This window comes from Aegilops tauschii, chromosome 3 (assembly GCF_002575655.3).
Source record: "Aegilops tauschii subsp. strangulata cultivar AL8/78 chromosome 3, Aet v6.0, whole genome shotgun sequence".
Lineage (NCBI taxonomy): Eukaryota > Viridiplantae > Streptophyta > Magnoliopsida > Poales > Poaceae > Aegilops > Aegilops tauschii.
Genome location: NC_053037.3, coordinates 183,106,509 through 183,131,910, shown reverse-complemented (window position 1 = coordinate 183,131,910; position 25,402 = coordinate 183,106,509). Strand labels below are relative to the sequence as shown.

At 47.2% G+C, this 25,402-nt stretch overlaps 2 protein-coding genes across 2 annotated transcripts; one reads left to right on the top strand and one right to left on the bottom strand.

Annotated features, from left to right (window-relative positions):
* Positions 1–1,970: 1,970 nt before the first annotated feature.
* LOC109739186 (phosphatidylinositol 4-kinase gamma 1) lies at positions 1,971–4,081 on the bottom strand. Its single transcript, XM_073495924.1, has one exon. The coding sequence runs from the start codon at positions 3,418–3,420 to the stop codon at positions 2,176–2,178; it is 1,245 nt and encodes a 414-aa protein (XP_073352025.1). The 5' UTR covers positions 3,421–4,081; the 3' UTR covers positions 1,971–2,175.
* Positions 4,082–7,421: 3,340 nt separating this feature from the next.
* LOC120975443 (uncharacterized) lies at positions 7,422–20,081 on the top strand. Its single transcript, XM_040402014.2, has 4 exons — positions 7,422–7,661; positions 18,887–18,931; positions 19,024–19,165; positions 19,246–20,081. The coding sequence occupies exons 1-4, from the start codon at positions 7,560–7,562 to the stop codon at positions 19,275–19,277; spliced, it is 321 nt and encodes a 106-aa protein (XP_040257948.1). The 5' UTR covers positions 7,422–7,559; the 3' UTR covers positions 19,278–20,081.
* Positions 20,082–25,402: the final 5,321 nt, after the last annotated feature.

The following is a 25,402-nucleotide window of genomic DNA, read 5'->3' as shown; positions in this document are numbered from 1 at the left end:
CGTACCGCAAAATGGACGAAACGGACCTCCTACGGTCGAAACGGGGGTCCTGTTCATCGGGAGGGGTGTGGCGTACCGCAAAACGGGACTCCACGGGATACTGTTCATCTCCACCGTCGACCTCCTCCAGCCTCCACGGGCTCCTGTTCATCCAGCCTCCACCGCGCGCTACTTCACCGGCTACTGTTCAACCACCCCACCACGGGCACCCATCCACCGTCTACTGTTCATCCAGCCCTTCACACCACGGGATCCTGTTCAACCACCCCTCCACGGGCACCCCTCCACCGTCTACTGTTCATCCAGCCCTCCACCACACCACGGGGTCCTGTTCATCCAGAGGCAACGCCACCGCTCACTGTTCATCCAACCCCTCCCCCCCCCCCCCCCCCCCGCAACGCTCACTGTTCATCCCAGAGGCAGCATCGATCGGCTTCAGTTAGCAGCAGTAGCGAAGGAATCGCTCGATCGGGTTCAGTTAACAGCCATCGATCGATCGCTCGGGTTCAGTAACGCGTAGCCTGCAGTGCAATCGCTCGGGTTCAGTAAGAGCCCAACGCCTCGCTCGGGTTCAGTTAGAGCCAACGCCTCACACACACGCGCGTACGTGTACGAGAGAAACGCGCATCGCTCGGCCCCCGACCTCCCACCGTAACCGGGAACTCCCCGAAATTTTCCTCGCCCTCGCTTCTACTACGGTTTTTTCCGTCATGGACGGCCCAAAGAATGTCATGCAGCTGCGTCTCCGGCCCGCCCAGGACGAAAAGCCCATTTTTTGTCATGATTTTTTGTCATAGAAGTAGGATCCCACCACATCTATGATGATACCGGGTTTTGTCACAATTATCGTCATAGAAGTGTCATATGTATGACAGAAAAAAACTTCGTTCGGCCCAAAATATCACGGATGTGTCTTTTTTTTAGTGGAATATTTATTTTCGCCTTTATGTCATTGATCCATACTGCACTAGTCATTGCTTCTGCTACTGCTCTTCTCTCCCTGACGACTGGAGGCTCGGAACTGAAAACATCTGGTGCGATATCTTCTACTATGGCGCCGTTAATCCATTTATCAGTCCAGAAGAAACATCTATTTCTATTGCCTAACTCAACATGAGCAGCAGCATTGAGTAGACGCCTTTCATGGTTTTCCAAAGGGTTTAGTAAGATGCTCCATGCACGATTATTTGATGTGCGTGCCTTCCAAGCCCACCGCAACTGAAGCGCGGAGTTCATGATCTTTAGGTCCAGAATGCCTAGTCCTCCGCTCTATTTCGGACGACAAACTTGTTTCCAACTTAGCAAGCAGTGCCCGCCATTTACCACATCAGGGCCTTTCTAAAGGAATGCTCTGCGGATTTTGTCAATGGCCTTGAACACCCATGGCGGAGGGTCAAGGGACATTAAGTGAAAAATTGGAATGGATCTTTCTCAATAGCAGTTCTCTAGTGTTCATGAAGAAACTCTTTCTCAGTAGCAGTTCTCTAGTGTTTAGCCAGTCATTGATTAGAAACCATTTTTTTTAAAAGAAAACCTATGCTTCAATTGAGAGCATGCCTTCCATAGCCAAGAGATGGCAGGGATAGTGTGACATTCTGAAGTAAGGACTTGATAGTCATTTGCCAAAGTATATGACTTAGCACCAGTAAGGTGTCTTGAGATTGGGCAAAAGCTTCCACTGAAAGAGGCAGTTGAAAGATGAAGAATGACTTTCTATTCCTAGGTATTACCTTCTATGATTTACTTCCTCCGTATCATAATATAAGACGTTTTTCAGTTGAATTTGAACTGCAAAAACGCCTTATACCATGATACAGAGGTAGTAATAGTCTTGAATGATCCTAATTGAGTTGCTTTATAGTTTTAAAGGTGAGGTGAATCAACTGGAGCCACCCAGCTACCGTCCGGCACGAGCTGTTAGTTGTCCAATGCATTGTGTTGGCATCGCTGCAACGTTTGGTGTCAGCCTCTTCGGAAGATGGTTCCAGAGCTGCATGCTCCCCATAGCATGTTACGGCACAAGCTCACGTACACGTACGGCCTCGATCAATGTACGCACACACACATATAACACGCAAGGCTTCTCTCTTTGGTTAAATCACCACCACACACGTATGCATACACATTTACACCCTGCGTGCAGATCGTACGTACGTTTCATCACAGTCGTCGGCGTTAATTCAGCGCGACGCCAGCCCCGCGCTTCTTGTCCTCGAACGCCGGCGGCAGCAGCTGCTCAAACTTCTCCATGAACGCCACCCACTCCTCGCCACCCAGCACCCCGAACGACACGCGCTTCGGCGACTGGGTGTCGATGGAGTCCACGGCCTTCTTGCAGAGGGCCTCGAGCGCGCTCAGCCCCTCCTCCGCCGACGAGAACTCGCGGGTCATCATGTCGCCGATGTCAGCCAGGCAGAGCCCAGCCGCGGCCGCGCGCTGGAGGAAGACGGTGCACACGGTGAGGATCCGGATGGCCGGCTCCGTCAGGGACGGCAGCTCTTCCCGGAGCATCTCGGCGTCCTTGAAAGGGTCCAGCGACGCGATGTAGTCGAGCTCGGCGCCGGAGAATGGTCGCGACGACTGCGGCCAGTGCAGCCATTCGAAGTATGGGTCGTCGAGCTTCTCCGGGAGGCAGAGGCCGTGGTCGATCGGCACGAGCTCCAGCGGCGCCGCCGACGTGCTGCCGTCCACGGCGCAGCCGCTGGTGGGCGGATTCTTGACGAGGATGTTGCCGGCGTGGCGGTCGATATTGAGGAGGCGCACGTCGAGGATTCCGACGCGGTGCACGGAGGTCACGGAGAACCTAGATGGGCCGAGCTCGCCGGCGTCGTAGTGGTGCGCCACGAAGCGCTGGATGGACGCCACGGTTGTCTCCATCTCGGGGCGGGATATCTTGATCAGCGCAGTGGGCGCGACGCTGGCGAACCCGTCGTGGTCGAGGAGGTACGCGGCCACCTCCCGCAGCACGGCCTTGCTCTCGTAGCCGCCTCCGCCGTTGGTCGATGGAGAAGACGTCGCGTCGTCGAGCGGCTTGATCACCGCTACGTGCTCGCCGGAGCGGCCGTCCTTGAGCAGCAAAGCCCCGCCGAGGCCGCTCTGCGCTGGCACAAGCCGCGTCCCTGACGCGATGGCTCCCGCGGCCTCCGCGATGAGCTCGTGCACGCCGCGGGCGTGGCGACCCGCGACGATCTCCACGCGGGGCATCTTCTTGTCGTCGTGGGCGTCGTCAGAGGCGGGTTCGGCCACGGTGGTGAAGCACGGGGAGGAGAGACACCGGCGCTGCGGTGACAGGGCATTCCGTTCCTGATTGTCGCGTTCGAGCAGCGAGCGGTCGAGCTGGGTGACGGAGTACGGACGGTAGTGCCGGCCGCGGACGGCGGGCGGCTTGAGGTCGTGGCAGTGGCCGACCGCAATCGCCATCAGGTGATGGTGGTGGCAGTAGCCCGTGGCAAACGGCCGGCTACTCACAGATTCGATCCATGCATGAAACCAACTTCCTCAGATCATAGTATAAGGTGCATGTGCACTGTAAATTACTAAATCAATGGCGACCGGAGACACAAACGACGTACCTCGGTTTGTGTTTCTGGCTTGTTACAACATGTCAATCGAGAGCTAGCTAGCTACTACATCCAGGTCGAGTCAGTAGCAGCCGTCGCAGCCGGGAAGGGACGACAGTGACGACGGCTCGGCGGCGACGGCGGGGGCAGGCGAAGGCATTGGCTGTGCGGAATTGATTTGATACTCTTTTCCTCCACGATCAGGGTAGAAGAGCCGTACCGAATGGATCGATCAAGGCAGCGTGCAGAGGGAGAAGGGGCGTGTGCTGCGCTTCCCCCGCCGGCCGGCCGGCCACCACCACCCACACCGTCGCTCGCCGCCGCCCTCTCCCGGCCCGATCTTTGATTGCTACCTCAAAGTGTTAGTTGTACACGAATCTACGCAGCTTTAGTTAATCCTTGTTCCTTCCCCTTCCTTTCTAATCTTCCCCTTCCCTCCGCTGCGTCTGGGGAAAGGAAAGGAAAGAGAAGGAGCTCTATTTTTGCAACCCCGGGGAAGCCATGGCGATGTATATAGATCGACCATCGTGCTGTTGCCTTTCTGTTTCGGCCATGGCTAAATTTGGCCCTGCCTGGCCCGTACGAGCTACCCAAGCCACGGACGCGCCGGCGGCACAACCGTTGTGAGGGTTGGAACTTGGAAGGTCGACGTCGCGAGTCGAGCGGCGGCGGGAGCCGGAAAGCCTGTGGTATGCCGGATCTTGTGGAAAGTTCTACAAGTTCTGAAGTATACTCCACTAATCTTCTTCTGTTACCATTTTAACCGGCTAATCCAAGGTTGATTCTAATAGTCGGGCATGTCTAACTTACGGGCACCCGCTGGGCTCTACAAGAAACTTTCAACCAAAAATTGCATCCGATTTTTCAACCAGAATCAACAGACTTTCAACCAAATCAAACAAACTTTCCACTTAACCAACTTCCCTTTGTTACATACTCCCTCCGTTTCTTTTTAGTCCGCACATAATAAGGTTTGGCCAAAGTCAAGCTTTATAGAGTTTGACTAATTTTATATTAAAAAATATAAACATTCACAATATGAAATTAATATTATCAGATGCATCATGAAACGTATTTTCACATTATATAGTTTTAATATTGTAGATGTTCATATTTTTTTATATAAATTTGGTTAAACTTTGTGTAGTTTGACTTTGACCAAATCTTATATGCGGAGTAAAAAGAAACGGAGGGAGTATATTCGACTTTCAACCCGAAAACATATGATAAAGTGGATTAGATTAGAGTCATGACTATGATGCTTTTTTTCGAGATAGAGAACACACAGGGGACCTGCGAGCCTATATATTAAGATGGACGCTGATAACGCCCACACGTGTGGCATACGAGACATCCGCCCACACGTTGTGTGTGGCGTGAATAGGAGGCAACAACCCACACGGGTCATGTGTGGGCGAAACTAAAACTGCCCACACGTGTGAACGCAACTACTTCGTGCCACACGCTTAACAAGTACCACTCATCCCACCCCGCGTGTGTGGAACGAAGCAAAATCTGCCCACACGTCCTAGTGCAACTACGTATTACTCGTGGGATGGCGCTTTAGTTGCCATCTGGGATGGCAAATGTAGTTGTAAAAATATGGCAACTCTCTCTATTTTGATTAAATATAGTTGTCATGTCTAATTTATGGTAGTTGCCGCGTGCAATCAAATCATAGTTGCCGTGTGTGATTAACTAATTGCCAGATGTGGTCAAACGAATAGTTGTCATGTGTGTTTACCTAGTTGCCACGTGTGGTCCAGCCATAGTTGCCATGTATGGTTAATCATAGTTGCCATGTGTGTTTACTTGGTTGCCACGTACGCGCAACTGCAGTTGCCATCTACCAACGAATCATAGTTGCCATGTGTGTTTACCTAGTTGCCGTATACGCGCAACTGCAGTTGCCATCTATCACCGTACGAGCGGCGTGTGGGTGAAAAACAGTTCGCCCACACGCACATGGACTGGTTGGTGACTGTGTGGGCAGGAACTGGTTCGCCCACACGGCGCAGCTGGCAACCGCGCGCTGTGGGTCGTGTCGGCGAGCGCTCTAACACCCACACAACACGCTATGCCTACGTGTCACTCAGATTCCTTTAGGATCCGTGCAAAACAGAATTAAGGTGGATCAAGGCGTGTGGGTGATGTGCAAATATGCCACACATGTGGGCGTTATCATTTGGGATTAAGATAGAGAGCAAGTTTTCTTTGGGAGGACCTATACATCAGATACCTGACAAAAACTTATGTTTCTATCATTTTGATTCTGAGCCGATTGATTCTGAGCCGATAGATATAAAATCAAAAATTATGGAGAGGTATAGAGTTTGGGCTTGACCTACTCAAACAAGGATTAATCTCGCGAGTTCGAAATGGTGAGAACATCCAGATACAAAGGGACCAATGGATACCAAGGAGGGAGGGACTGCGAGTCGCCAAGTTTATCCGCATGTCAAGGCTTCAGATGGGTGAACCAACTCATTGACCCCATCGCCAAATGTTGGAACCAAGAGCTTGTAAACCAGATTTTTAACCCCTTCGATGCTACCGAGATCCTCAAGATTAGGATCCCACAGAGAAAGGTAGAGGATTGCATTGCGCGGCATTACGTAAAATCAGGATTATTCACAGTTAGTAGTGCGTACAGACTCGCCATGCGCCAGAAGGGGACTGGACCACAGACGTCTAGCTCAGTAGCAAGCACTGATGTCCAGAGTATATGGGAAGTCATTTGGAAAGCGAAAGTTCCTGAGAAGGTAAACATCTTTGAGTGGAGAGTGGCCACCAACACCCTAGCAACCAAATTGAACAAATGCAAGCGCACGCTAGCCACTGACAACACCTGCGATATATGTGTCAATGCAGAGGAAAACGAATACCATGCAGTGGTAGCATGCACTAAAAGCATAGCACTTCGTCAGGCCATGCGAGAACACTGGACGCTGCCGAAAGAGAAGGGATTCTGGTATACTGGGGAGGATTGGCTTCAAGGTCTACTGTGTGCATGTAGCTCTGATGAAAGGAACAAAATTTTGCTATTACTTTGGCGGGCATGGTATCTCCGGGAGAACATTGTGCATGGAAAGGGCAAAGAATCAATCTCCGGGTCTGTAGCGTTCCTGACCAGGTACGAACAAGAGGTGAAAACCGCGAGGGACAAGTTAGAAATTCCTAGGAACACTTGCAGTCTGAAATTATTTGGAGACCAGCAACCGATTCAGCCAGAGGTGCAAACCAGCCGTTGGATACCTCCACCGATAGGGATGGCAAAGCTGAACACGGATGCAGCTTATATGGCTGTCACTTGAGTGGGTGCAGGGGGTGCAATTGCGAGAAATAATCTTGGGCAGGTGTACTTCTCGATGGGGTGCTCTCTGAACCTCTGCACATCTGTGGAGGAAGCTGAGGGACTGGCTTTGTTGCAGGGGTTGCGGGAAATGTCCAAACGGTATAATGGGCCTATACTGGTTGAGGTCGACTGCCTCTCGCTATCAAATGCGGTGAAGATGGGTGCCACAAACAAATCGAGTATGTTCCCCATCATTGAGGACATTAAAGCCGTGTTAACTGCATTCAGGTCCTATAGGATTGTCTGGATCAGTAGAGAGCAGAACAAAGTTGCCCATAGCCTAGCAGCGCGAGCAAGGAATTCTGGTGACTTCGTACAATTCGGCTCAATCCCAAATGATCTGTTAGATATCTTGGCAAAAGACTCTAATGTGTCAAGGTAACCCTTTTTGGGGGCTGCTAAAAAAAGTAAGAGGGAAAGAAAAGATGACTCAAATTTGTTTCAATTTCAGTCGGACTGCCCTGGACCACAAAAACTAGCTGTCAAACTAAACCAGGCACAAAAAGGAAACCTTTAACCCACCAAACCGAACCGACCTCACGCTAGCGCTTCTTCCTTTCCCCTCTTTCTTCCTCAAGCGACTTCTTCTTCCACCCATCCGGATCGGGCTCCTCCCACCAACCGCCGCCATTAATAGAGCAGATATGGAAGAACATGAAGAATACCAGAAGATCATAAAATTTAAAGGGAAGCAAGTGGCAGAAGAGGATCCAAATCAGAATTCATGGAGGGCACTCCGTACACAGGTCAGAATTATCTAAATCCCTAGCTGACAACGTCAATCCTGCTCATCACAAGCTACTACATCAGAAGAAGAAACATGCTCTAAAACCCTAGACATCCCCTAAATTCCTAGAGCATCAGAAGAAAAGTGAGTATATTTTTCTAGTTCATTAGAAGTTGTTGTAACAATCATGGACCTCAGTTTACACTGACAACAAAAACTAAGGTGCAGTACAGAACTGTGATCATTTTGTTGGGGAACGTAGCATGCAATTTTAAAAAATTCCTACGATCACGCAAGATCTATCTAGGAGATGCATAGCAACGAGAGGGGGAGAGTGTGTCCACGTATCCTCGTAGACCGAAAGCGGAAGCGTTAGCTTAACGCAGTTGATGTAGTCGAACGTCTTCTCGATTCAATCGATCAAGCACCGAACGTACGGCACCTCCGAGTTCTGCACACGTTCAGCTCGATGACGTCCCTCGAACTCTTGATCTAGCAAAGTGTCGAGGGAGAGTTTCATCAGCACGACAGCGTGGTGATGGTGATGGTGATGTGATCCGCGCAGGGCTTCGCCTAAGCACTACGACAATATGACCGGAGGAGGAAACGGTGGAGGGGGGCACCGCACACGGCTAAGAAACAATTGATGTTCTTAGAGGTGCCCCCTGCCCCCATATATAAAGGAGGGTGTCGGTGTCAAAACTGGCCGATCTCGGGTAGGGGGTCTCGAACTGTGCATTTGAGGATCGAAGGTAACAGGAGGCAGGGGACACGATGTTTACCCAGGTTCGGGCCCTCTTTAATGGAGGTAATACCCTACTTCCTGCTTGATTAACTATGATGAATATAGGGGTTACAAGAGTTGATCTACCTCGAGATCGTAATGGCTAAACCCTAAATGTCTAGCGTGTATGATTGTGATCGCCCCTACAGACTAAACCCTCCGGTTTATATAGACACCGGAGAGGGCCAGGGTTACACAAAGTCGGTTTACAGAGAAAGGGAACTATACGACTAGCCGCCAAGCTTGCTATCCACGCCAAGGAGAGCCCCATCCGGACACGAGGAAATGCCTTCTATCTTCTATCTTCATGGCCCATTAGTCCGGCCCATGTCACATAGCCCGACCATCCGAGGACCCCTTAATCCAGGACTCCCTCAGTAGCCCCCGAACTTGCCTTCAATGACGATGTAGTATCCGGCTTTATGTCTTCGGCTTTGCAAGGAGGGTTCTCCTGTATACTTGGATTGATGAGAGTTCGGCTGCCCATTAAATACCATGTCTTCACTGCCGTCGCCTCGGCTCCCATGTGCCAAATGAATGTGAACAGTCTCAGTGTTTTTACAAATAACCCCTCGACCAGGTGGGAAAGGCGCCTATATAGAGAGATTGGATCTCAGCAACTATTCCCCACCACACGGAAATCCTTAGAGCCAGCCAAAGGAAATCGCCCAAACATGGCCAGCGCTCCAAGCTCCTCCTCGCAACCCAACGGCCCTCAAAAAGGCGACTGGGAAAGTTGTACGGTATCCCATGCCCATCTGAGCAAGCTTCAGATGCAGGGGTACCTTCCTCCCGCGGATCTAGTCCCCGTTCGGGCTGGATTAACTTCCATCAATGGCGAAGCTTTAGCGGAGAATTTCCCAATCCTTCTAAAGAGGAGCGGGTGTGCTTTGTCTCCTTCCTCTTGAGAGGCGTAGGATTCCCTATTCATCCCTTCCTCAGAGGTCTTCTGGAGTATTATAGCCTTCAACTGCACAATCTGACGCCAGGCTCCATCCTGCATATCGCGATGTTCGTTGCTCTTTGCGAGCAGTTCCTGGGCTGCGAGGCCCATTTCGAGCTATGGCGTAAGTTTTTCTACCTCGCCCCCCGCTCCCAAAAGGGATCCATATTTGAGGTGGGCGGCGCCGAAGTATGGCGCATAGCAGGGACTGGATATCTGTCCAGCACTCCGAAGAAGGCATCCGAAGAGTGGCCCTCGGAGTGGTTTTATATTGAAGACGTCATTCTTCCGGACCCAATCCGTCCGGTCTTCCCGAATTCTCTAGCGCTCCTTTAAAGAAGCACGCCAGCTGGCGTCCCCGAAGCCTCGAAGAAGAAGATAGCGCAGAGGTTTCGAGACTAGCAAGCAAGATCTGAATTCTTGCCAACTCCGGGTTGTCTATAATTGAGGTAATGGCAATTTCCATAACCCGATGTGTTCAGCCGCTCCAATCCAGAGGTCTCCCCATGTGGAACTATAATGGGGAGGACGATGCGTCCCGTTGCTTGTGCAAAGGTTCGGACAACTTTGCCGCCCTGGCCGCCATCCTAGCCGATCTGTACAAAGGGGAAAAGGAAGACTTCGCTCGTTTAACATGTCGGGAGGGCTTTTCCATGTACAACCCCATTCCCTGGGTGAGTTTTTCAATTATTGGCATTACTCAACCCCTTTCCATAGTTTATGCCAGTCGAATTTAATCCGGCTGCTTTCGACAGGAATGGAGAAAGATCGTCGAGGGGATTTACAGCCCCGCTCTGCAGCCGGAAGACCATATTCGGGACCTAGATCCCGGATATGAGGAAGATCCGGACATATTTATAGAGCTTAAGGAGGGAGTTTTTTTATCACGCGAGCTATGATGCCACGGAAGTAACCATTACAGCCGACTACCCCGGCCTTCTCCCCTCCTCCCATGTAAGTACTCAGGAGACGTCTTCTCCAAAAGAGTTTTCCCGATGCGCCTCACCCACCACACTGTCTCATGCTCCGAAGGGGCGGCGCTCGTCTCGCTGAGCTGTACCAAGGGTGTCTTCCAAGAAGGTGACACCTGCGCAGGGCGAGTCTTCGAAAAGAAAGGCGAACGGTGGCAATACCGGGCCCCTCCTTCGAAGAGGTATAGTTTTTGACAAGCACCTGGTGGGTAGACCGAGTTGTGACGTTTGCCACTGGACCATTTTGCAGGAAGAGCATACACCAGATTGTATACGGAAACCTCACCGGCCATGTCCCGACCAATCCGGCCCCTAACCCTGCCGTAAGGACTAGGGCTGATATGGGCAAAATGCCGGACTGTCATCTCCAAGAAGATTCAGATGATGTATCGGTCACTAATTCTGAAGTAGAGAGTGCAATGAATCATCGTCGGTGAAAAGAGGCCATGCGCGATCCCAGTTTTACCGTAGAGGCGTTCCATGCCCTCAACTCTGCGGATGCATATATCCGAGCTGCTCGGGATGGGCTTGCCGGAGCCACACACCAGCTTTCAAAGGATATGCGGGTAAGAGCTTTTGCGTAGATTCAATACTCATGTGCCAGTAGCCCCCGAGACTTGAAGCAGTTGGGCCCAACTGATTTAAGGATCGTTTGTGTTATCAGGTACTCACGGAGAAAAACGACATGCTATCCAAAGAGCTTGAAAAGTGTCGGACCCAACTAACTGCTGTCACCGCCGACCTGGAGAAGTCCAAGAAGGCACCGAATGCTAAGGTCAATTGTTGTCTAGAAAATACGATTATGTGCCAGCAATGTTTTTGAAATATGCACTATTTTGTTTACGGCGGCAGAATCGCCGGATCAGCTGGAGGATAGACTGAAAGATGCGCAAGCGGATAAACAGCATGCCGAAAGGCAAGAAGCCGCTGGTCAACATATATTGATACGGACCAGGGATGAGAAGAACAAACTAAAGGATGCGAACATCAAGCAAGCCGAGGAGCTGAAGGACATAAGAGCCCAACTATCAGATGCCTTGAAGGAGAACCGAAAGCTGAAAGGCAGCATATTTAGTATGTCCCTGAACCTAACTTTCATAAGATTCCCTGATGAGAAATTTTTTACGAAATTTGTTCCTATAGGTTTGTTGACTAGGAGGCCCGAAGGAGAAGTGTCCGGATTTCAAGGTGACTTGCTACAAGAGCTATCCAAAGTGCACGAGCGAGCTCGGAAAGCAATGAGGAATATGGCTAAGGCTTTATGGCCATCCGATTCTCCTCCTGGACTGATGGGGGAGCTCGCAGAGCTATTCAAAGGAGCTCGCCTTTGCTTTGAGCTGTGGAAGGCATCGGCATGTCGAGCGGGTGCACGAGAGGCCTGGGCCATGGTGAAAACGCGGTATACCAGACTTGATCCAAATCATATGGCCCGGGACGGACCTCGGGGACCGGACGGAAAAGAAATTCTAGTTAGCTTGATGTATGATAAGTAAAGATAACCGCCAAATTTTCACAGCAGGACTGTAGACTAGACAGCCTGATAGATGGCATAGATAATGTTGGGGAATGTAGTATTTCAAAAAAATTGCCTACGCACACGCAATATCCATCTAGGTGATGCATAGCAACGAGCGGGGAGAGTGTGTCCACGTACCCTCATAGACCGAAAGCGGAAACGTTTAGTAACGCGGTTGATGTAGTCGAACGTCTTCGCGATCCAACCGATCCAAGTACCGAACGCACGGTACCCCACGATCTGCACACGTTTAGCTCAGTGATGTCCCTCGTACTCTTGATCCAGCTGAGGCCGAGGGAGAGTTTCGTCAGCACGACGGCGTGGTGACGGTGATGATGAAGTTACCGACACAGGGCTTCGCCTAAGCTCTATAACGATATGACCGAGGTGGAAATCTGTGGAGGGGGCACCGCACACGGCTAAGACAACTGTCAACTTGTGTGTCTATGGGGTGCCCCCTCCCCCGTATATAAAGGAGGGGAGGGCCGGCCCTCTCTATGGCGTGCCCAAGGGGAGTCCTACTCAAGTAGGAGTAGGTTTCCCCCTTTTCCCTAGTTGGAGTAGGAGAAGAAGGAAGAGGGAGAAGGAGAGAAGGAAAGGGGGCCCATCCCCCTCCCAATTCGGATTTGGCTTGGGGGGGGGGCGCCCCCACCTTGGCCGCCTCTTCCTCTCTCCCACTAAGGCCCAATAATGCCCATTGACTCCCTGGGGGGTTCCGGTACTCCGATATATGCCCGAGCTTATCCGAAACCATTCCGGTGTGCAAACATAGCCTTCCTATATATCAATATTTATGTCTCGGCCTTTTCGAGACTCCTCGTCATATCCGTGATCACATCCGGGACTCCGAACTACCTTAGGTACATCAAAACACATAAACTGATAATACCGATCGTCATCGAACGTTAAGCGTGCGGACCCTACAGGTTCGAGAACTATGTAGACATGACCGAGACACATCTCCGGTCAATAACCAATAGCGGAACCTGGATGCTCATATTGGTTCCTACATATTCTACGAAGATCTTTATCGGCCAGACCGCATAACAACATACGTTGTTCCCTTTGTCATCGGTATGTTACTCGCCCGAGATTCGATCGTCGGTATCTCAATACCTAGTTCAATCTCGTTACCGGCAAGTCTCTTTACTTGTTCCGTAATGCATCATCTCGTAACTCACTCATTAGTCACATTGCTTGCAAGGCTTATAGTGATGTGCATTACCGAGAGGGCCCAGAGATACCTCTCCGACAATCGGAGTGACAAATCCTAATCTTGATCTATGCCAACTCAACAAACACCATCGGAGACACCTGTAGAGCATCTTTATAATCACCCAGTTACGTTGTGACGTTTGATAGCACACAAAGTGTTCCTTCAGTATTCGGGAGTTGCATAATCTCATAGTCATAGGAACATGTATAAGTTATGAAGAAACCAATAGCAATAAACTAAACGATCATAGTGCTAAGCTAACGGATGGGTCAAGTAAATCACATCATTCTCTAATGATGTGATCCCGTTCATCAAATGACAACTCATTGTCCATGGCTAGGAAACTTAACCATCTTTGATTAACGAGCTAGTCAAGTAGAGGCACACTAGTGACACTCTGTTTGTCTTTGTATTCACACATGTACTAAGTTTCCGGTTAATACAATTCTAGCTTGAATAATAAACATTTATCATGATATAAGGAAATATAAATAACAACTTTATTATTGCCTCTAGGGCATATTTCCACGTACCCTCGTAGACCACGTTTAGTAAGGCGGTTGATGTAGTCGAACGTCTTTGCGATCCAACTGATCCAAGTACCGAACACACGGCACCTCCGCGATCTGCACACGTTCAACTCGGCGACGTCCCTCGTACTCTTGATCCAGCTGAGGCCGAGGGAGAGTTTCGTCAACACGATGGCATGGTGACGGTGATGATGAAGTTACTGACGCAGGGCTTCGCCTAAGCTCTACAACGATATGACCGAGGTGGAAATCTGTGGAGGAGGGCACCGCACACGGCTAAGACAACTGTCAACTTGTGTGTCTATGGGGTGCCCCCTCCCCCGTATATGAAGGAGGGGAGGAGGGGAGGGCCGGCCCTCTCTATGGCGCGCCCAAGGGGGAGTCCTACTCCCAGTAGGAGTAGGTTTCCCCCTTTTCCCTAGTTGGAGTAGGAGAAGAAGGAAGAGGGAGAAGGGGAGAAGGAAAGGGGGGCCGGCCCCTCTCCCAATTCGGATTGGGCTTGGGGGGGCGCCCCCACCTTGGCCGCCTCTTCCTCTCTCCCACTAAGGCCCAATAAGGCCGATTGACTCCCCGGGGGGTTCCGGTAACCCCCTGATACTCCGATATATGCCCGAACTTATCCGAAACCATTCCGGTGTCCATACATAGCCTTCTAATATATCAATCTTTATGTCTCGACCATTTCAAGACTCCTCGTCATGTCCTTGATCACATCCGGGACTCCGAACTACCTTCGGTACATCAAAACACATAAACTCGTAATACCGATCGTCATCGAACGTTAAGCGTGCGGACCCTACGGGTTCGAGAACTATATAGACATGACCGAGACTCATCTTCGGTCAATAACCAATAGCGGAACCTGGATGCTCATATTGGTTCCTACATATTCTACGAAGATCTTTATCGGTCAAACCGCATAATAACATACGTTGTTCCCTTTGTCATCGGTATGTTACTTGCCCGAGATTCGATCGTCGGTATCTCAATACCTAGTTCAATCTCGTTACTGGCAAGTCTCTTTACTCATTCCGTAATGCATCATCCCATAACTAACTCATTAGTCAGATTGCTTGCAGGGCTTATAGTGATGTGCATTACCGAGAGGGCCCAGAGATACCTCTCCGATAATCAGGGTGACAAATCCTAATCTCAATCTATGCCAACTCAACAAACACCATCGGAGACACCTGTAGAGCATCTTTATAATCACCTAGTTATGTTGTGACGTTTGATAGCACAAAAAGTGTTCCTCCGGTATTCGGGAGTTGCATAATCTCATAGTCATAGGAACATGTATAAGTTATGAAGAAAGCAATAGCAATAAACTAAATGATCATAGTGCTAAGCTAACGGATGGGTCAAGTCAATCACATCATTCTCTAATGATGTGATCCCGTTCATCAAATGACAACTCTTTGTCCGTGGCTAGGAAACTTAACCATCTTTGATTAACGAGCTAGTCAAGTAGAGGCATACTAGTGACACTCTGTTTGTCTATGTATTCACACATGTACTAAGTTTCCGGTTAATACAATTCTAGCATGAATAATAAACATTTATTATGATATAAGGAAATATAAATAACAACTTTATTATTGCCTCTAGGGCATATTTCCTTCAGATAAAGAGTAGGCGTGAGATTTTATGTGACAATACACTTTACCAGCAAACTTATCTCCGACCGAATTGTAAAAGATTGTCATGGCAGACTTTCTGCTTCAACCTCCGAAACCCAAGGGTGGAGTGTGTCCGAATATTATACCGATGGAAAACACCGAGTACGTTCGGATACTAGGCGATCCGGTCATAATGCTTGAATAGACAAGATGTACTCGGGGAGTTATGTTATATTACCTTATAATGTAAGCAACATCTTCCAGGAAGAATAGTTCCGCTAAGGGTTCCTCTACCTGGGTCGGCATGCGTTTTTGCATGACTAGGCTGTGATGCAAAAGAATCACAGGAGTCTTTGTATGTTCGGTAGTTTATATTGCTACAAAGGCAGTTCGTCATTTGTCCCCCGACCAATTATTCCCTTAAGAATGCTAGCTTTCGGCTTCACCCGTCTGAGGTACATGTCTGGATGACCCGGTTGTAAAAATCGTAGAGGTGCTCCCTTTATGCCCTAGCCGAACAAGCGGGAACATAGGGCGTAAGCACAGGAGCCAGGCAACCCAGCTTGGCAAAAAATTAAGTCATAGAGGTGCATATAATGGCGAAGACAAGACGTATATGAATAAGCAATGTACATATATAAGGTGAGCTTTATGCTCGAAATAATACTAGGCTTCTATTGAAGGAAGCCCCCAGTTATAGTGGGGTGTGTACATTTAAGGATGTGTACCCCTCAAGTGTGCGGCTTACCCGAACACACGCTAGAAGTCGTAAAAGAAATAAAAAGAAAAAAGGGGAAAAGAAAAAGGAGAAAAAGGCAACGAACAATATGTCCGGACTTTAGGCGTAGAATCTTCAGAGTCTGGCAGCGTTCCATGGGTTCGACTCGAAGTAATTGTCCAATGCATTGCGAAGGCGATAGGCTCCTACAGTGAGAACTTCATCTATAATGAAGGGACCCTCCCATTTGGGCTTGAGCTTGTCCTTTTTCTTCTTTGGTAGGCGTAGAACGAGTTCACCGACATTATAAGTCTTAGCCCGCACTTCTCTGCTTTGGTATCTTCGAGCTTGTTGTTGATAAAATGCAGAACGGGCTTTTGCGACGTCACGCTCGTCCTCCAGGCCATCTAAGTCATCCTGCCGATCGAGCTCAGCCTCTTTCTCCTCATACATGTGCACTCGAGGTGAGTCATGAATAATATCACAGGGCAGGACAACCTCTGCGTCGTACACCATGAAGAACGGTGTGTATCCGGTGGTGCGATTGGGCGTGGTCCGCAGCCCCCAGAGTACGGAGTCGAGCTCCTCAACCCATTGTTTATCCGACTCCTTTAAGGATCACACTAGTCTGGGTTTAGTGCCGCTCATTATCAGGCCATTGGCCCGTTTGACTTGACCGTTTGTTTGAGGGTGATACACGGAGGCGTAATCGAGCTTGATGCCCAAATTAGCACACCAAGTTTTTACCTCGTCGACTGTAAAGTTAGAGCCGTTGTCGGTGATGATGCTATGTGGAACACCATAACGGTGTCCGACACTAGATATGAAATCTATCACCGGTTCAGCTTCAGCCATTTTAACTGGTTTGGCCTCGATCCACTTAGTGAATTTATCACCGACTATCGGTGTCAAAACCCTAGATGTGTCCGGGTGACAACGGCTCTAACTGTGGCCTCTCAATGAAAGCACAAATGTCGGTGTCAAAACCGGCCGATCTCGGGTAGGGGGTTCCGAACTGTGCGTTTGAGGATTGAAGGTAACAGGAGGCAGGGGACCCGATGTTTACCCAGGTTTAGGCCCTCTTTAATGGAGGTAATACACTACTTCCTGCTTGATTTACTATGATGAATATAGGGGTTACAAGAGTTGATCTACCTCGAGATTGTAATGGCTAAACCCTAGATGTCTAGCCTGTATGATTGTGATTGCCCCTACGGACTAAACCCTCTGGTTTATATAGACACCGGAGAGGGCCAGGGTTGCACAAAGTCGGTTTACAGAGAAAGGAAACTATATGACTAGCCGCCAAGCTTGCTATCCACGCCAAGGAGAGCCCCATCCGGACGCGAGGAAAGGCCTTCTATCTTATATCTTCATGGCCCATTAGTCCGGCCCACGTCACATAGCCCGACCATCCGAGGACCCCTTAATCTAGGACTCCCTCAGAGGGAGAGGGGAGGAAGCCGGCCTAGGGTGCGCCAAGTGGGAGGAGTCCCACTTGGACCCCTAGTCCAATTCGGCCCCCCTTTCCTTTTACCGGAAGGGGAAAGGGGGAAGGAGAGGGAGGAGGAGAAGGAAAGGGGGGCTGCGCCCCCTCCCCTTGTCCAATTCGGACTCCCCATGGGGGGGGGGGCGCCACCCCCTTGTGGGCTGCCTTGCCTCCCCTCTATGGCCCATATGGCCCATATCTTTCCCCTAGGGGGTTCCGGTAACCCCTTGGTACTCCGATAAATACCCGAATTATTCCAAAACCATTCCGGTTTCCGAATACTATTGTCCAATATATCAATCTTTACCTCTCGACCATTTCGAGACTCCACGTCATGTCTGTGATCTCATCCGGGACTCCGAACAATCTTCGGTCACCAAAACACATAACTCATAATACAAATCGTCATCGAACGTTAAGCGTGCAGACCCTACGGGTTCGAGAACTATGTAGACATGACCGAGACACATCTCCGATCAATAACCAACAGCGGAACCTGGATGCTCATATTGGTTCCTACATATTCTACGAAGATCTTTATCAGTTAAACCGCAATGACAACATACGTCATTCCCTTTGTCATCGGTATGTTACTTGCCCGAGATTCGATCGTCGGTATCTTCATACCTAGTTCAATCTCGTTACCGGCAAGTCTCTTTACTCATTCCGTAATGCATCATCCCGCAACTGACTCATTAGTCACATTGCTTGCAAGGCTTATCATGATGTGCATTACAGAGAGGGCCCAGAGATACCTCTCTGATACTCAGAGTGACAAATCCTAATCTCAATCTATGCCAACCCAACAAACACCTTCAGAGATACCTGTACAACATCTTTATGATCACCCATTTACGTTGTGATGTTTGATAGCACACAAGGTATTCCTCCGGTATTCGGGAGTTGCATAATCTCATAGTCAAAGGAATATGTATAAGTCATGAAGAAAGCAATATCAATAAAACGTAACGATCATTATGCTAAGCTAACCGGTGGGTCTTGTCCATTACATCATTCTCCTAATGATGCGATCATGTTCATCAAATGACAACACATGTCTATGGTCAGGAAACTTAACCATCTTTGATTAACGAGTTAGTCAAGTAGAGGCATACTAGGGACACTATGTATTCACACATGTATCAAGTTTCCTGTTAATACAATTCTAGCATGAATAATAAACATTTATCATGATATAAGGAAATATAAGTAACAACTTTATTATTGCCTCTAGGGCATATTTCCTTCACATTTACTCCCTCCGTTCCAAAATAGATGACCCAACTTTGTACTAACTTTGTACTAAGGTTAGTACAAAGATGAGTCATCTATTTTGGAATGGAGGGAGTAACTACTTAAAGATCAGAAATTGCACATTACCAAAATAATAATTGCAGGTACTAGAAAATGCAAGAATAACAATATATCACCATAACATAATTTAAAGATTGTATGCAGGAACTTGGCTCAATCAAGACAATCACAGATTCTACTGCGGAGCAGGTATGAAAGAAAGAAAGAATTGACTTTACTTTGTCAATTATGAAGCATGCTAAAGAAAGAAAATGCTCATGACTTCACAATTTTTTTTGCAGATGACAACGTCTCAAGAAATGAGAGAATCATACAGAAAGTTGATGCAACAAATAATAGCAGCAACAAAATTTACAAAGTGGGGATGTAGATACAAACATCCCTTTGTATATGGGGTTGCTTCAAAGCACAACCCTATCACAGGTAAAGCATACCTGACAAACAAAAAATATAAGTAAATAAAGTTATGAAAACTAAAAAAATAAAGCCATTGTGCTTTGCAGGAGTTAACACAACAACATTTGACAGAAAGTAGAAATTACATGATTGAACACACTACAAATCAAGATGAACAAAATTGGCAGGCAGATAACATGATGAATTTTGAGTACACAGAGCATGACCAGGAGGACAACATGTTCTCTTTAGCAGATACAACTGATTCAAGCAACTACAACACAAGCGATGATGAAGAACAGTTCGTAGAAGATTGTCAATGGAGATACCTGGAAGCACGAGTTATGAAGCATCAACACACACCAAGAAGTATGAGAACACAACTATTGATACCAATCATGCAGAATCATCAAAAAGTCAAGAAGGTCAAGAAGATGCAAATGAGTTCTCTAAAGATGACATTGCTATGTACATTCAGAGTGAAAGTATAGGTAAAGTGAAAGAACATGCGGTGCCCCCGTGTTTGGTTTTGTAATTGATGACAATCTCTATGGACTAATGGTTGCCTTGAGTTATATTCATAGGATTTGTCCATAGGCATTTCTTGAAGTCCATTTGTTAGTTTCGCGGAGTTTATATGTTGACCAAGGTTTTATTCAAGGAATTATCCAAAGATTGGTCATATAGAAGACATGATACAAGGTTGATCAAGACTAAGTCAAAGAGTGAATCAAGTTTATCAACACACAAAGCGTAAAAGATGTACCGAGAGGGATCAAGTGATCCCATGGTATGGTAAGCATTGTTTATTACGCTTTGTGTACTAACCCATGTTCTACGTGAGAGTTCTATGTGAGGTTAGGTGTGTTTCCATGGGCTTGTATCAAGAGGAAGAGCTAATAAAACCCATGGAGGATGAAATCAAGTGGTGATCACCATCAAGATTGCGGTGTGCAAGTGCAAGTCGAGCATCACAAAGAGATCATGCTTGAAGCTTGCCGTCCATTATGGTGACAGTGGACTTGTGAAGATATGCCAAAGAGTGGCTCACCCATAGTTGAGTATGGGGGAGCAATCAAGTAGTCTTCATCGAGCCAACGCAGTCAACAAAGGTGGTCCAACTTGAGGAAGTCAAGATCGTCATCATCTAGCTCAAGTGGACTATGTGCAAGGCAAAGGTTTAGCCTTCATAGGTTTTCTATTTTACCAATCTCATGGTAGTAGTTGGGAGACCGGGTTATAGGATTGATTGTCATACTATCAAGGGGGGCTCTCAAGTAAGTAGCTTGATCGTACCGTTCGTAGAGAGCTCAACCATTGCATCCTTGCATAATCTTTCTTAGTTCTTGTTTGGTGTTTCTCCTGGTGAGTTTTAGAGCTTATGGTCATCTTCATGACAAGCTGGAGTTCATCGAAAATGGGGTTCATATGCATCTTATATGATGTTTTTGATGTTGGAGTTTTTGCCGCTTCATCATTCAAAGAGGTTTCACATCTCTATATTCATAGTACTTGTCATCATCTATCCAACAAGATTGAGTTTGCTCAATTCAGAGCTCATTTGCAGAAGTTATGGCAGTTTTGGTTTTCCTGCATCCATATATCTGTTTGCTTGGGCTTACTTGAGACATATAAGCGGTAGTACCGCTCTGTCCCGCGGTAGTACCGTTCCGGTGGAACTACCGCTGTTTCTCTACCGCTTGAAGTACCGCTTGTTTTATGTCTTCTGTACTGCTCTGCCCTTTGGGCGGAAGTAGAGCGGTAGTACCACTTCGTGCAGCACTACCGCACTGTCTTACTCTACTACCGCTGTCTCACCTGCTCGCTCAACACTACGCGGTAGTACCACTGGTGAGAGTGGTAGTACCGCTCTGGCGGCACTACCGCCTCTCTGACTTGTTCGGTTGAACGCGCAATGCTGAAATTTCCGTGCCAGCGGAAGTACCGCTCGCCCGAGCGGTACTACCGCTTATGCATGGGCCGAAGGCATTACAGTTGGATTTTTCCCCACCTATAAAAGGGGGTCTTATTCCCCAATGGTTTCTATCTCTTGAGCTTGTGTTCTTCCCCCATTGTTGACCTTCTTCGAGCTTGCTATCTCTCAATCCCTCCACTAATTCTTGCTAGCTCTTGAGGGAAAAGAGAGAGGAGATCTAGATCTATGTTTCCACAAATCACTTTCTCCTCTATGTGAGGGGAACCCCTTGGATCTAGATCTTGGAGCTCTTTGTGTTCTCTTCTTTGTTCTTCCTCTCATTTTCCTCAATAGCATTAGTTGTTGTGGTGGGATTTGTGAGAGAAGGACTTGGGCACTCCGGGTGACCTTGCCATTGCATTTGGTGCATGGGTTTGAGTTCTCCATGGTGATACGTGGAAGTGAAGTTTGAGAAGCTTTTCACTCCTGGGTGTTTGGTACCCTAGAGCTTGTTCCTCTTGGGTTCTTGGGGGCCCTAGACGGTTGGTGGTGCCTCATAGCCCAATCATTGTGGTGTACAGCTCGGGGCAAGTGTAGAGGTCTCCAATTAGGTTGTGGAGATCTCCCCGAGCAATTTGTATGGGTTCTAGTGACCGCCCCAAGGGTTGCCAAAGTGTATGGGTTCGGTGACCGCCCCAAGGATTGCCACTTGTACGGGTTCGGTGACCTCCCTCAAGGGTCCCTTAGTGGAATCACGCCATCTTGCATTGTGCGAGGGCGTGAGAAGATTATGGTGGCCGTAGTGGCTTCTTGGGGAGCATTGTGCCTCCACACCGCTCCAAACAAAGATTAGCATACGCAAGGGTGTGAACTTCTGGATACATCGTCGTCTCCACGTGCCTCGATTATCTCTTACCCGAGCCCTTTACTTATGCACTTTACTTTGTGATAGGCATAGTGCTTCATGATATATATCTTGCTATCACCTAGTTATTTATCTTGCTTAGCATAAGTTGTTTGTGCACATAGGTGAGCCTAGTTGTTTTAGGTTTTGTGCTTGAGAAATTAAATGTTAGTTTTATTCCGCATTTGTTCAAGCCTAAACCGTGATTATTTTAAAGCACATATTCACCCCCCTCTAGGCAACATCCATGATCTTTCATAAAGCTCCCAGATTAAGTCAGTAAGGCAACAATAATCATGTTCCACTTTTGGGAATGACTTTTGAAAGTTGAAATGAAGCACATAGATTATACAATCCTTTTGCAAGCATAACAGGATCTGTCGTGGTTTTGTCACGGCTGATGTCCTAAGGAAAGGACTTAGTCATGGAGCCATCGCTACGGGTTAGCTTAAAGGGGTTAAAGCGGACAAGGGACACAAAGAGTTTATACTGGTTCGGCCCCTTATGGTGAAGGTAAAAGCCTAATCCAGTTGTTGTGGAATTGCTAGGGTTTCGATGACCAGGGAGCGAATACGCTTTGCCTGAGTCTCGAGTTGTTGTCTGTTGTCCTGAACCACTGCCGGGTCGTCCCCTTATATACACGGGTTGACGCCCGTCGGTTTACAGAATCCCGAGGCTGGCTCATAAACGTGTCCGGCTCGGTCTCTGCTCTTTCTATCTTACAAGACAAGTTTACATATCAATGCCGGTTGCAAGCAAATTACACATCGAGGGCCATCGGTAGTGACTACCCAGTGTCATGGATAACTCTGAAATGTAACAAGTCAGGCAAACCAAGACAGGAAAACAATCAGAGGACAAATGAGAACAGACCAACAGGAGTGGGAGTTAGGAGAAGAAAATACAACAAAGACAGAAAAGTGCATGAGAAATCAGAAATGGCAAAGGGTAGGAGAAAAAAACTTAATAACAAGGACGCATTGTAGAGTTGAGATGATTTCTACAAAAATTAAAGGCTTGTGGACCATAACGAGAATCATACTAGAGCATAAGCACGAGTTGAGTCCACCTCGTGAGAAGAGATTTCTAAGGCCACACAAGGTCATGACATCAGATGAGAAATTAATGATAAGGACATGCAACTCAGTCAATATTACAAATAGGAAGATCATGGCAATGCTATCGTTCATGAGAGGACAACTTAAAGATCTACCATACACAGCTAAACATGTCAGCAATTAAAGGAAAAAAGATTAGAGGAGAGTCAGGCCTAAATGACATGATGCAGGTTCAAGAGTACTTTGAACAGAAACAAGCAGCAAACACAATGTTCTATTATACAATAGATATGGTTAAAAATGGTAAAGCAAGAAACATATTATGGGCAGATGGTAGTGGTATCAGAAATTACCAACAATATGGAGATTGCGTTAGCTTCGATACAGCCTACAAAACAAACAATTATGTGTTGAGGTTTGCTCCATTCGTAGGAATAAATGGACATGGTTACAATTGCCTATTTACATGTGGTTTGACGCAAAATGAGAACATTGGATCATTCAAGTTGCTTTTTGAGAATTTTTTGTTGTGCATGTCAGGGAAACAACCAAAATCACAAATCATAGACCAAGACAAAGCGATGAAATAGGCAGTGATACGTCTCCAATGTATCAATAATTTTTTATTTCCATGCTATTATATTATCAATCTTGGATGTTTTATATACATTTAATAGCAACTTTGTATCATTTTTGGGACTAACCTATTAACTTAGTGCCCAGAGCCAGTTGCTAGTTTTGCTTTTTTTTTACTTTGCAGAATATCAATACCAACAAAGTCCAAATGCCACGGAACTTTTTTGGAGATTTTTTCTGGCAAGAAGAGATCATGGAAGCTTCTGGAGGCCACGAGAAGAGGCATGTGGGGCCCACTAGGCACCAGGGCGCACCAGGGGCCTCTAGCATGCCCAGGTGAGTAGTGGGGCCCACGGGCACCGCCTTGACCTACCTCCGCCTCTATAAATACTCTAAAATTCCCAAAACCCTAGGGGAGTCGACGGAATAATTTTTTCGCCGTCGCAAGTTCCATAACCATGCGATCCAATCTAGAGGTTTTTTTTGACACTCTACCAGAGGGGGCAACGATCATGGAAGGGTTTTCATCATCCTTGCTGCCCCTCTGATGATGCGTGAGTAGTTTATCAAAGACCTATGAGTTCGTAGTTAGTAACAAGATGGCTTCTTCTCTCTTTTTGATCTTCAATACAATGTTCCCCTTAATGTTCTTGGAGATCTATTTGATGTAACTCTTTCTGCGGTGTGTTTGTTGGGATCCAATGAATTGTGAGTTTATGATCAGATCTATCCATGAATATTATTTGGATTTTCTATGAACTCATTTATGCATGATTGCTATAGCCTCGTATTTCTTCTTCGATTAATTGGTTTGGTTTGGCCAACTAGATTGATTTATCTTGCCATGGGAAGAGGTGCTTTGTGATGGGTTCGATCTTGCAGTGCTCAATCTCAGTGATAAAGAAACATGACACGCATGTATCGTTGCTATTAAGGGTAACAAGATGGGGTTTATTCATATGTGATTTTTTCTTGTCTACATCATGTCATCTTTCTTAATGCATTACTCCGTTTTTCCATGAAGTTAACACACTAGATGCATGCTGGATAGCGGTCGATGTGTAGAGTAATAGTAGTAGATGCAAAATCGTTTCGGTCTACTAATCTTGGACGTGATGCCTATATACACGATCATTGCCTTGGATATCGTCATAATTATTTTCTTTTCTATCAATTTCCCAACAGTAATTGTTTTACCCACCGTATGCTATTTTCTCGAGACAAGCCTCTAGTGAAAACTATGGCCCCCGGGTCTATTTCCTATCATATATTAAAACTAAAAATACCTTGCTGCAATTTTATTATATTTTATATTTTTTTAGATCTATTTATCAAAACCTATAAAATTTAATCTATCTCAATACCGTTGAGGGATTGACAACCCCTTTACACGTTGGGTTGCAAGTATTTGTTGTTTGTGTGCAGGTGTTGTTTACATGGTGTTGCTTGGTTCTCCTACTGGATTGATAACCTTGGTTTGATAACTGAGGGAAATACTTACCTTTGCTGTGATGCATCATTCTCTTCTCTTCAGGGAAATACCAACGTAGATTACAAGTAGAAGGAAGAATTTCTTGCGCCGTTGCCGGGGAGACATCATCAACATCTATCAAGTACCTACGCATAAACTCTCATCTCCTTGCAATAACTTTATTTGCCATTTGCCTCTCGTTTTCATCTCTCCCACTTCTAAAAAGTTTTTACAAAAATACAAAAATATTTTTTTCCGTTTCCCTTTTTACGTGTTTTGTGTGTTTGCTTGCTTGCCCGCTTTATCTCTATGGCTAGTTCTTCCCATGCTATGTGCACCC

Coding starts and splice junctions, on each gene's coding strand:
- LOC109739186 (XM_073495924.1), bottom strand. CDS start 3,420: ATGGCGATTGCGGTCGGCCACTGCCACGACCTCAAGCCGCCCGCCGTC.
- LOC120975443 (XM_040402014.2), top strand. CDS start 7,560: ATGGAAGAACATGAAGAATACCAGAAGATCATAAAATTTAAAGGGAAG. Junction 7,662..18,886: donor GGAGGGCACTCCGTACACAG/GTCAGAATTATC, acceptor GATTGTATGCAG/GAACTTGGCTCAATCAAGAC. Junction 19,166..19,245: donor AAAGCACAACCCTATCACAG/GTAAAGCATACC, acceptor TGTGCTTTGCAG/GAGTTAACACAACAACATTT.